General features: G+C 37.5%; 1 protein-coding gene across 1 annotated transcript; it reads right to left on the bottom strand.

Moving 5' to 3' along the window:
* Window positions 1-1,502: 1,502 nt before the first annotated feature.
* On the bottom strand, window positions 1,503-9,583 carry LOC129428034 (uncharacterized). Its single transcript, XM_055184897.2, has 4 exons — window positions 9,339-9,583; window positions 8,809-9,009; window positions 8,404-8,594; window positions 1,503-2,157 (listed from the first exon to the last, which is right to left on the bottom strand). Exons 2-4 carry the CDS (start codon window positions 8,918-8,920, stop codon window positions 1,984-1,986), a joined length of 477 nt encoding a protein of 158 aa, XP_055040872.1. The 5' UTR covers window positions 8,921-9,009; window positions 9,339-9,583; the 3' UTR covers window positions 1,503-1,983.
* Between the last annotated feature and the right edge of the window lie 3,479 nt (window positions 9,584-13,062).

The raw sequence follows: 13,062 nt of genomic DNA, 5'->3' as shown, positions 1-13,062 counted from the left end.
AGCCTTGGCTCGCACCGCCTTGACAGCGGAACGCCGGCTCTTGTTCCATCTTCGGGTTTCCCGAGGACATCTGCTGAGACCAACAGACCCAGTTCCGATTTGGCCTGATGTTTAGTCTTGTGCTGCCCAGCTACAATCAGTACCTTGGCCATAGCCTGTGTCACCCAGAGAAGCAACAACTTTTGTATCTCTCCACAATCTGCTTAATTTGCCTGCTTATCTGCCTGGTTGCTTCCGCTTTCTGTGCAAACTTTCTGTGCAAACTTAGATTATACAAAACACTTTTCTTCAGTGCGATCTTATAGCTGCAATCAGTAACATTATGCCTTTTCCCCTAATTTTATTTAAATCAGACCTTAACCACATGACATTTGCCTCAAAACTGACATTTTTTATTTATTAAATAATTATCAACACAAATACCAATAAATTATAACTCATTACTATAAGCCTTTTTAATAGAAAAAAAGGGACCTGATTAAGACGCACCCTAAGGGGCTGTTTACATGACAACGTTTTCAACCAAAAACAGGAAAATTTTATGCAGTTTGTTATATGAAAAAATTAAAATTTCAAAGTGCAAGTTGTTTAAAACAGCGCATCATTTAAACTACATAAACATGACTCTGTGATAACCTTGACGTCATGCATATGTGTTAATTCAGTCTATAGCAGCGTTTCTCAAAGTGTGGGGCGGGCCCCACTGGTGGGGAATAGGAACATTACAAGGGGGGAAATTTGGTGATTTTTGTGCCCATCTCTATTAATTCCTTTATTTATTGACCAAACGATAGGTGGTAGCGGGTATAAAAGTTAACAATGGATAAGTTTGTGACACGAAATGAAAACTGGAAATTTGGCACCAGCAGAGAAAACCAAGACCTAATTAACCAAAAAGCCTGCCGAAAAGAAAGTGTGATGACTTTTGTCAGAGACAAAATGCAAACTTAGTTGCATTATTATTATTATTATTATTTAATATTAATATAAATTAATATTAATATTTAACAAAGTCTTATTTCATGCAAAGTGATAATACATTTGCCCGTTTATTTTCTCTATTGAAAGTGTTTAATGCTATTATGTTTTAAAAATATGATGTGATTAAATAGATTTCAAAAGTTAAACCTAAAGCCTTCAAAAACACCAGGGTAAATTATTTTCAAATAATTCAAAGGACCGAAGTCAATTATTCCTCTTATACCACGGTTAAACATTGCTCTAGTGCCTATTTTTAAGACAATTGATAAGTTAGGTGTGCGGTTTACAGAAAAATAATCAACACCCATGGAACATTTCTCAACCAATCAGAATAAAGCATTCAACAGACCATAAGTGAATGTTAATGGCTAGTGTTACAATTTTACATAGGGAAAGGTTAAATATGTGAATGTAAGAGTCACGCTCACTGGCATATGTGCATGTTTGTGAGTGACTTGGCCACATTTTCAAATAAAATTATATATTACTTATAACAAAATACTATTTATACAAAGCAAATGGCTATTTGTGAATTTAGTTTCTTTTTATTTAGAACTAAATCATAACAACATAGAATAACAGCTAAAACACAATGAAACTTTAACCATCTTTGTTATACCTCACCAAGGACGTATAGTGAGTATTTTAATAACATGGTCAAAGATCTACTTCATTTACATTAATAATCATCCACAACTCTTATCTGCAGATTAAGTAAGGAAAAATTGACGACGGGCCATTGAACTATTTGAAAATAATGCACACCCAAGGTGGTAATGCGGCACAACGGGAAGCGAAGCATTATTTTCAAATAATTCAAAGGACCGAAGTCAATTATTCCTCCTATACCACGGTTACCACAAACATTGCTCTGGTGCCTATTTTTAAGACATTTGAAAAGTTAGGTGTGCGGTTATCGAAAATAATCCATGGAACATTTCTCAACCAATCAGAATACAGCATTCAACAGACCCGTGATAAAACAAGTTAATCACTTTATCATCAGGTCATGTGTGTTGTAAGATGACGCAGAAACTCTCCACGTGTGCTTGTATGTCCAGGAAACACAGCATGACAGAACTCACAGACCTGCGACTGAAGCGTGACTTCAGACATGAAGAGTCCTCCAGCCTGACTGACCATCTCACTGTCCAAAAAAGAGGAAGACCAGGGCCTCTATGGGACAGACAGACATCCTCAAAATATGGCAATTACTTATAAGTATTTACATTGATTTTACATATTCAATACATCATAATAAATAAATGTCATTTGGAAGATAACATATTTTGACATACAGTTGCAATCAGAAATATTCAAACCCCTCAACTCAGAAGACATTATTGTGATGTTGATAAATGATAATCAAAAAAACTTGTGAAATAACAAAAATATTTTATTTTGACAACAGAAGTTGACTTAACTTTGAGGTTCAAATGAAAATTGTAACTCTTGTAACACATGAGCATGTGCAGTATTATTCAACCCTCAGCTTCAGTACCTTGTAGAGTGTCCTTTATTTTTTATAACTTCTAACAAACGGTTTCGATAAGTGCTGACAAGCTTCTTACACCTCTCGATTGGAATCTTTGCCCCTTCTTCACATGCAAAAGTCTGTAACTCTGTGATGTTTGATGCTTCCGTGCTGCAACTGCCTTCTTCAAATCCCACCAAAGATTTTCAATTGGAGATCTGGTGACTGAGAAGGCCACTCCAGGATGCTCCAGCATCTTTTCCCCAACCAAGCTTTAGCTGAATTGGAGGTGTGCTTGGGATCATTGTCTTGCTGGAAGATCCAAAGATCACCAAGGTTTAATTTGTCAACAGAAGGCATAACGTTCTTCTTTAAAATGACCTGTTTTTTTTCTGGTAATCCATGATATAGGTACACAATCAAGATTGCCAGTTCATCAATGACCCACGTCCGTGCTTGACCGCGGGGATGGTATTCTTTTGGTCATAAGCTTGAACTTTTGCACGACAGACGTACCGCTGGTCCATATGTCCAAAAAGCTCCAGTTTGGTTTCATCAGTCCATAGAACTGTCTCCCGGAACGCTGCAGTTTTATTTAAATTCCTCCTGGCATATTCTAGTCGACTCCTGATGTTTCTTGAGGTTAATAAGAGTGGAGTGCGTCTTGGGGTCCGGCCATGAAGTCCTTGCTTATTCAGAGCACGTCTTAGTCCTAGTTCACAAGGACACAGGTATTTTTATAACCAGAGTTTATCCTCCTGCGTTTAAAAAAAAAGTCCTGTTCAGACATGCTCGGTTTAAAAGAAATATCCGCCAACATGAAAATGCAAAGTATGCCACACCAGCAGGCGGTGATATAACCCTAATCGTAAAGCCACGTTGGCCAATCAGAAGCCTTGATCAGAAGCAAAACCCCCAGTTTTACTGTCTACACGACAACACTGCAACCAGCGTTTCTGAAAATCCTCACACGTGTGGAAAAGGCCTTATAGTTGCCACTGAAGCACTTGTACCAGCCTTCATCATGTCATCCTGTAGTTGTCTTGCAGTCACACAGGGTGATGAAATTGTGAGCTTTCTTCCACGGCCAGGCAGGTTTGCAGCTGTTCCATAAGTTGTTAACTTCCTTATAATGCTCCCAATGGTGTCTTGGAATGTTAAATATTTTGGAAATCTTCTTATACCCAAGGCCCTTCAGATGTGATGAAATAATCTGCTCTCTCAGCTTTTGGTGAAGCTCCTTTGTCTTTCCCATGATTGCGACTCACCTTGAAAACCTTCACGGTTGGGGTTCATATATGCATCACAGCTGAAGCAAATGAAGGATCAATATAGAGTTCCCACAGGCATAATGATGTTTCAGCTCCACTTCAGGACATAAAAAACTGTCAGAAAGCTTTAAAAATAACAATATTATATAGGGGTTGAATAATTGTGACATGGCTATCTTTACAAAATATACTGTTACACACAAATACTACATAATATATTTTCTGTGTTGATTTTATGCATCACTTAACTCAAAGAAGTCATTCAAAGCAGAATCCCGGACTTTAAAACGAAATCCTTAAAGGAGCATTTCACCCTTAGAAACATTAATCTTTATTGAAAGTCTGTCATATTTGTAGTCGAAATGTAACATTAAAGAGCCAGTAAGATGACAATTTTAAGCATCCTATCACTATTTATAAGTCCCCGACAACAGGTTTAAATGCATGCAAGGTCAAAAAACACTGTAACTTTCTCAAAATATAAATTTAAAATTACCCCATTTCCAGGGCCTGAAGTTAACTTTTTTGACCACCAGCCACTGTGGCAGGTGGATTTAGAAATCCACCTGCCACAGAGACTTTTTACCAGCCATTTTTTTTTTGCCTGAATAGTGAATGATAACGCTGTCTTTATTGTATGAATTAAATATAATTTTTTTTCAGAGCTACAAAAGTGAATTTCTCTTTGTCTTAGGTTGTTTGATTAACATTAATGACACAGACTTAAGTAGGTTTATTGAGGTTATTGTCTTTTTAAGACCAGCACAGACTGGTTTTTAAATCTCTATACATACACTTAAGACATAAAGAAATGTTTTATTAGAAAATTAATACTGTTGAGATCATTTTGTTTATATGTGCCCTGTCAAGAGCAGAAAAATTTTATGTACGCATGCTTTTAGGAACGCGTCTCTCCGATGTGCCCTATTGAGTCCCCTTAAACCCGCGCACGCACACAGAGACAGAGGGGGCACAAACGGCGCACATAAACGCCGCACATACGTTGTTTTTCATTACTATATTCGCAAAATGTATGTTAATGTACTACAGTAAAAGGCATAGTAGCGCAACTCTCTCTAAAGTTTACACATCAAGAGTTCTGATCCGTCACAGCAGCACTACACATCTGTGCAACTGCGATTGTACAGTAGCCTATGTCAGCATTGTATTATCATCCCATCTCACCAACAGTTTAATACTTACTCGCACATCCAAACGTAGTCAGAAGTGCCTCATCTTCTTTCCAATCGCATGAACGTTGCGAAACAGAAGTCGCATCCTCTCAATGAATCACACAATTTGCATCGGTGATATGCGCAGGTTGATAAGAAATGAGCGGGTGCCGGTTACGAGTCATCCAAAAATATTTTTATGATATTCAGGCCGCGGTCAGTCGGTCGAGTTTAAAAACTATTTTGAACAATTGCGGGCGGGTTATAGTGATGGGTCGTTCGCGAACGAGCCGGCTCTAAGAGCTGATTCTTTGTAACGAACGAGCAGAGCCGAATCTTCAGATGCAGGCAGGGGTGGGACCGTAGCGGCCAGAAGAGCCGAATCTATGAAAAGAGCCGGACTGCCATCACTAAAATGTAGAGCCGGACCTGGAGCCGAAAGAGCCGAATCTATGAAAAGTTGAAAATGTCGGTCGGTAGTGGGTTGGTCATACAATGACCCGCGCATCACTGATTCGCATTGGCTACCCGCCAATGTGGCTAGTAGATTGACAGTGTTACCCGCCAATTGCAAAATCCACCCGCATTTGGCGCGTGGTCGGGTGTTAATTTCATGCCCTGCCCATTTCTCAGAGATCCCCAAACGATTCGTGTGAAGCCATTCAACGACTCAGCCTGCCTAAACCTCACCTTTCAGTAGCCTACTCTGCTCTGATTGGTCAACTGACAGAGTGTCTTTGCACACAATGCACAGATCACAGATCAGTCTCACAGACCACAGATCGGTGGCACAGACCAACAACAGTGCAACATGTATTGGCCTCGTCCTAACATGATTTACTGAGAAGACATTGTCAACATCAATACACATCATTCATCATTAATCTAAGCAATAAAAACAACGATTGAAACTAACATTTTACACTCATTTAAGCATTTATATAAACTAACCGGGTCATAGCAAAACCGTAGATAAGCATGCATTAGCCGTTTGCTAACGTGACTCTCTGACAGTAAATTAACAGTTTAAACACACAACATCATTCATCATTAACCCAAACAATACAAACGACGATTGAAACTAACAATTTTACACTAATTTAAGCATTTATCTAAACTAACCGGGTCATAGCAAGACCGTAAATAAGCATGCGTTAGCCGTTTGCTAACGTGACTCTCTGACAGTAAATCAACAGTTTAAACACACAACATCATTCATCATTAACCCAAACAATACAAACGACGATTATAACTAACAATTTTACACTCATTTAAGCATTTATCTAAACTAACCGGGTCATAGCAAAACTGCTTGCTATCGTGGCTCTGACAGTATATAAGTTAGAGTTTAAACAACAATATCATTCATCATTAATCCAAGCAATAAAACGACTATAGACATTTTACACTCATTTAAGCAAGTATGTAGCTATAATCATACTTACAGGTTGTGGTTAGGAGTAGGGGTGTGACGGTTATTATATAACCGTGAGACCGACGGTTATAGTTGAACACCGTCATTAGGACTCTATAACCGACAAAACCGTGTTATTAAAATATTAAAAAATATATATCATAAAGAATGTTTAAATACTAATTAAAAACAATTGTCAAGAGTCTGTGTTACACGCCCCACCATGTTATCACGTCACGCAATTAAAAATTCAGAGCGGAGCAGACACGGACAACGCGCTGACAGACAGGAGAGACCAGGACACTTTTTGGGTACTTTCGAGATTAAACATATTAAACAAAGTCTCACCTTTCAAATCATCTCTTCCTTCTATTTAATTTATAGAATCAAATGAACATGAATGACCATAATAAGTTTTAACCGCGGAAAGTCTCCGCCCCGCTTTTCAAGTTCAAATCCTCCCATGTTAATCTACTAACTCTCCTGAAAGCACGTTCGCTGCTAGTTGTCTTGCTGTTAATTGTAAATAAACGTAAAGCAAGTAGCTAATCAGTGTTTAGTTTATTCAAATGCTGGTTTCACATCGCAAGCATGAGCACTGAGCAGCGCGTATGCGGAGAGCATTTGCCGCGCGTGGCCATTGTGCTTTTACAACGGCTGCGTTTGCAGCGCATATGGCGCAGTTTAATAACAGTATAACAATCTCAAGTTCACATTATTTTATTTTACATGCATTTATGAGCAAACCCTCTTCAAGACGCTTTTTAATCCACATTGTTTTCGTGCTGTTCTGGTCCGTGTAATGACAGATATAGACACAATTATAGACATTAAAAGCCCGTGGCACAAATCTGTTTCTCTGAAGATTAGTAAGATAATGATAGATATAGGATTCATTTATGCTGGGCAGAGAGTGACAGCGCAGTCTTCTGGCAACAGTGTGTTTTTTAAATATTTAATTGCTTTCTGTTAAATTTCTCAAAGTCATTACTGTTTAAAACACACTTGGCATCACATTCATTATTTTATAGTAAAATGACACTTTCGCGTCAATCCACCAGCATTTAAACAAGCCCCCCCCCCAGACGGTTATGTGATGAACCGTCACATTTGACTCACGTCATAACCGTCATCACCAATTCTGAAACCGGCACAGCCCTAGTTAGGAGACGCATGTTGTTCCAAATAAAGTGGGTACTGAACCATCTTGCATTGCCAAACGTCTAAATCCCTCCGTTAAAAATTAATTTTAGCCACTGATTCTTCACAGCCAGACACGTTTAGAATATCCCTCCTTGAAAAAGTCTCCTTTGGTAGTGAAAACAACAAAAGCTGAAAACAGCGTGAGCTGATGTTTACACTCACACACACTAGCTAGCTGTGGGCGGGTCATAGTTCTCGTTTCTCCCGCAGGCAAGGCTGTAGGCGGAGATTAGTATCTCATGTGACGTGGATAAGTTCGTGTGACGTGGATAATATCAGGAAGAAGACTCACTCCCTATAACGACTCGTTTCAGCGATTCAGAGTCGACTCCCTGCTTTAGAAGCCAATAACTTTATTAATCGTGCACTTTTTGGTTCAACTACTTTACACGTTGTTTACATTGATGGACAGCTACACGACACACTGCAATAAAGGTTAGTTTCGATTTTGGATCTGTGTGGCTCTTTAACATACATTTCGAATTTGGTGCCTATTTGACTGAGAAAAAGGGCGTTTGCAGTCTCACCCCCTCAACAAAGATCAATGATGATTTTACATCATTGAAAGAAGGAAGTGCAACACTGAAATCTGTATTTCTCCTGTCTCAGCGGCAACTGAGGAAATGATGCATGACCATTCAAAAACATGACTGGGGTATCTAACGATACAAAGCGTAATGCAAATGGGTGAAGTGTCCCTTTAAAACTCTTTGGGAGTTAAATATTTCTGATTGCAGCTGTACATAAAAGTACCTTAAAATGATCATATGCTTAGCAAGTAGTGCTATTAAAATAATGCACAATATGCAACATTATCCAAAACAAAGATTGAAAATGAAAAAAATCTAAAGTGAACTGCAGCAAACTTAACACAGTTATGATACAAACCCGTCGTGAAGTCTGGGTGGCATTATAGTGTTGTTCAGCTTTTCTCAGGTCTTCCCAAGGACTGTTATTTACTGTCCTTACAGGATTTTGGACAACGGCCCTATCATGGCCATCCTGTTTCTGTTCCGGCAGGTCCAGATTTAGATGTAACTTGTCTAGTTTGCCGTCAATTTGACTGACATCATTACCACCTGAAAAACAAAAGCATATAAATTAAAATGCGGAGAAAAACAGTACAATAAAAGAATACACTTTTTTCGAGAAAAGGAGAAAGTTCACGGGTAAAGATGCTAAAGCCAAATCCAAACGCCTACATTACAAAATCAAGTGCACATTACTTTGAATGATTTTTCATAGGGTCTGACTTATTCATAAAACAGTACTTAAAATAAGAGACTTGTTGACCTTGCTGTTTTTGTACAATGTCAGAGAGATGTTGTAACATTGCTGCTTGCTTTAAGCAGATTGACTGGAGATGAAGAAACTCTTGATACAGTGCTGTGTAAGCCTCCTCCATTTAACACAAACACAATGTTGAAAATGAATTCCTCAGAAAGTTTTGGGCTTGCAGTCACTAGATCTGATAGATCTGATAGACGGTCAGCTCTGAGGATGACAAAAACACAAATATAATGTAGTATTATGTTTGTTTACAGTGATCTGCACTGCTCTAACTGTGAAAAGATAATGTTATATTAACCAGATAAAAAGTGCAATGTTATTTTTATTCATATCTAAATACAGTTGTCACGTGTTATGAAACTATCAGAAACTATGATACACAAATGTTCAGGTTTCTGTCTGTTTTCACATCACAATTTGCACTTCTGGAAAACGATGACAAACACTATTTCTTAAGTATTTAATTATAGCTCCGACAATGACAAAAACTGAAATCTTTTGAAGGTTATTTTTCAGAATGGCTGTTTACTTACATACTGTATGAGAGACTGCGGTGTCATGTGAAAGTACACTCCTACCTATTTACATAACCGAACTTCTTACTAAAAGTAAAAGACAAACATTTCTGACCGACATTAACAAACTGAAAAATGTTGTCAAAACTGTCAATCCGGTGAAACGCAATAAAAAGACCGTAAACGCTGTACAGTAGAAGATATCCTGTGCGTTTGGACAGTAAAGCGTCCGGGAATCTGAAACAGGAAGCCGCGCGTGAACTCCCTCAGCCCCTCCCCGCAGTGATGAAACTCCTCAGAAACTGAGATTGAAACATTTTACTCTTTTGACATTTACAGATAGATCTAAAGATCATTTCAGTCAGAACTAATTGCTATGATTGAACAGATCAAGTCAATTAATTGTAATTCAGACTCTGACATCAGCTCTCTAAAGTATTATATCTCCAAAAACTGATAGGGAAGATGTACTGTGGAAACCTATAAAATATTGTGTAGATTTAAAGCAGAGGGTATAAATATATCATTCTAAATATCATTTTGAATAGCCTATATTTCAAAATGGCTAAAAAATTGCTGGAAAATATTTAGAAATATGTTTAAAAAAAAAAATGTGTCACCAATATATGTATTGCCCATTTCTGTATATTTTAAAACATGTTTTAAAAAAGAATTATATTTTTAAAGCATTTATATTCACATCACACTAAAAGAAAAACTTTATGTTACAAACCTGTAAACATAAAAGGTTAAAAGTGTATATTCAACTGTAAGAAATATACTTTATAAACTTTTATATTTTGGCCAGGAATTTTTTCCGCACAGGTTGTAAAATTAGAGATGTATTTGTTGCCCTGACATACATTTTGAAATGTATGTTAATTTATGAAGGTTAAAACTAAATATATTGTCAAATTAAGACATTTTTGTTTGTTTACCCTGCTGAAAAAACCAGCATACCAGCAAGACCAGCATATGTTGTGTTTTGGTGCTGGTTTGCTGGTGAACACCAGCTAAACCAGCATCAAACCAGCATCAGCACCAGCATTAGCACCAGCTAAACCAGCACCAAACCAGCATCTCATGCTGGTCATACCAGCATATGCTGTGTTTTGGTGCTGGTATGCTGGTGACCACCAGCTAAACCAGCATAGACCAGCATAATTCCCATGTTGGTCCATGCTGGTTTGATGCTGTTCACAGCACAGAGCTTTTCAGAAGGATGAGTTTTGTACAAAATCAATGCGTTTCAGGAAGACAGGAGGAGCTACAAAAATGTACGGTATGTGGAAAATAATGTGTTTTTTTATCATAAACCACGCAAACACATTGTATTATACCACATACACAAAATACCTTTGATTTTTGCAATGAAATAGATGCACTTTGAGCTTTACGTTCTACAAAATGTATTTAGCATATATTTTCACGATGTTTCTCAAGGACACGACCATAACTCGTAAACTTGGGGTTTAGAGTAAATCTCAAGTTTCCCCAGTGGTACTACTTTGTGGTGGCATTTATGCACATTAATCTCGAAAATACGATATATCGGACATGACTTGAACACACCAAAGCTGAAGTGATGCACAGCAACAGGCTGTCAGTGGTGGTAACTTAACATGATGCTGCAGAACACAGCATTAGAAGTAGTACATGGCATGCACTTCGGTTGTTTACAGATTCACTTAATGTAACTGTAAAATACCTGACAAATTGATCCCAGTCCAAATTCTGTCCACCCACCCAAACCAATTTTTACCCGAACAATCAAATTTAAAACCACCCGAAACCATCCAATCTGGCAACCTTAATTCAAAAGCACCTGAAGGACTCTCGGACTGTGAGGAACAAGATTCTCTGGTCTGATGAAACCAAGATTGAACTGTATGACCTCAATTTTAAAAATTATGTTTGGAGGAAACCAGGCACACTTACATGCCCAATATCATCAACAGGGAAGCTTGGAGGTGTCAGCATCATGCTATGGTGCTGTTTTTCAGCAGCAGGGACTGAGAGATGTGTCAGGATTGAGGGAAAAGCAAATTACAGAGATATCTTCAATGAAAATCTGTTCCACAGCTCAGGACCTAAGATTGGGCTGAAGATTCACCTTTCAACATGACAATAACCCAAAGTCAAGACAACACAGGGTCAACTCTGTGAATGTCCTGGAGTGACACAGACAGAGCCCTGGTTTGAACCCTATCAAACATCTCTGGAGAGACCTGAAAATTATGGTCCCCATCCAACCTAACCGAGCTTGGGAGGATTTGCAAAGAAGAATGGCAGAAAATCTCCTGCAAAGCTTGTTGTTGCATACTCAAGGCTGTAATTGCTGTCAAAGGTGCTTCAACTAAATACTGAGGAAAGGGTCTGAATACAGAATGTGATATTTTATTTTTTTATTTTTAATAAATTTACAGACATTTCACTTTGTCATTGTGGGCTACTGAGTTAATAAGCTCAGTTTTTTGGTTGAATAAAATATAAAATTGCATATAATGAGTTATATGTACTGGATTAAAACAACAAATGCTTTAAACAAAGAGGTATATGTTACGGATTGCGGCTATAACATCACACTTCCGTCACAAAAGAATAAATATAGATTTGTATAATCTAACTGGACTGGAAGTTTACAAAGAATGTGGAAGTAGAAAAAGCATAAAGAGGAAATGACCAGAAGACAAATTAGGCACACAGTGTGCTTGGTTCTGGTTAAGCTAGTCTCGCATAGCTTCATACTAAAGGTCTGGGAACCATGGCCGCTTTGAATGGCCAAGGACCGCCTAAGAAGCCATATGACTGACATGTAAAGAACCCATCACGTTTTGCTCTGTGCCATGTCATGTTTAGGGGCATGAAATTTCTCCACAATAACAGACCGGTGTGCAACCATTAAATCATTTATTCACAAATGTTTCTGAAGTTCATAACAACTATGGCAAACATGTTAAAATATCTCTTTTAGATTACACTATTTGCATCAGCTAAACTCTTGGAGGTCTTTTAAACACTTGATGCAGTGATCCTTGCATACCCCATACGGCAAAAAATATATATACTGAATAAATATATGTATTGAGCGGTATTGAAATATATTTTGGATATTATGGAATATAGTACTTGGCCATTTTTGTACATTTTAAAAATACTTTTTACAAATACTTAAAAAAGACTTTGTATGTTAACATAACAAATTTGAAAATATTAAAATGTAGTATATTTTCAACTGCAAATATTTACAATTTTATATTTTATAAGTACTTAAGTTATATATTTTCTACTTTACACATTTTATACAAACTTTTATTTTGGCCATGAAACATATATTTTTTGCCATATGGGTTGTAAAATTAGAAATATATTTCAAAATGTATTTCAAGGGCAACAAATATGTTAATAAATTCAAAAAAATATTTAATTAAACTTTCCTTTCTACAAAATTTATTTAGAATAAATTTACAACATATTTTTGGCCGAATGGGACTTTTTGACTTTGTGTTGTTTCCAGGCGGACCGTTAAAGTATACGCAACACACGGAAATCCTGTATAGTTCAACCAATCAGAGGACGACTTTAAAGCTACTGAAGTGTTTCCAGTTGAATGTGGCGTATGCAACAAATGTTCATCCAACTGTCTGAGGCTGAGATATGGTCGAACTAACTATTGAGGCCTAAATGAGGTTAATGGTTAAAAATATGAGTCTTAAACTGATGGAGTGTGTCTAAATCCTGA

The sequence above is a fragment of the Misgurnus anguillicaudatus genome, chromosome 14 (assembly GCF_027580225.2).
Source record: "Misgurnus anguillicaudatus chromosome 14, ASM2758022v2, whole genome shotgun sequence".
NCBI classification, from domain to species: domain Eukaryota; kingdom Metazoa; phylum Chordata; class Actinopteri; order Cypriniformes; family Cobitidae; genus Misgurnus; species Misgurnus anguillicaudatus.
Note: the sequence above shows the minus strand (reverse complement) of the source record. Positions and strands in the feature narration are given on the sequence as shown.

Excerpts from the sequence above, each read along its gene's own strand:
- LOC129428034 (XM_055184897.2), bottom strand. The coding sequence starts at position 8,920 with ATGGAGGAGGCTTACACAGCACTGTATCAAGAGTTTCTTCATCTCCAG. Across the intron at positions 8,595-8,808 it reads CATTGTACAAAAACAGCAAG|GTGGTAATGATGTCAGTCAA; the intron begins GTCAACAAGTCT and ends TTTGTTTTTCAG. Across the intron at positions 2,158-8,403 it reads CCACCCAGACTTCACGACGG|AGGCCCTGGTCTTCCTCTTT; the intron begins GTTTGTATCATA and ends TCTGTCCCATAG.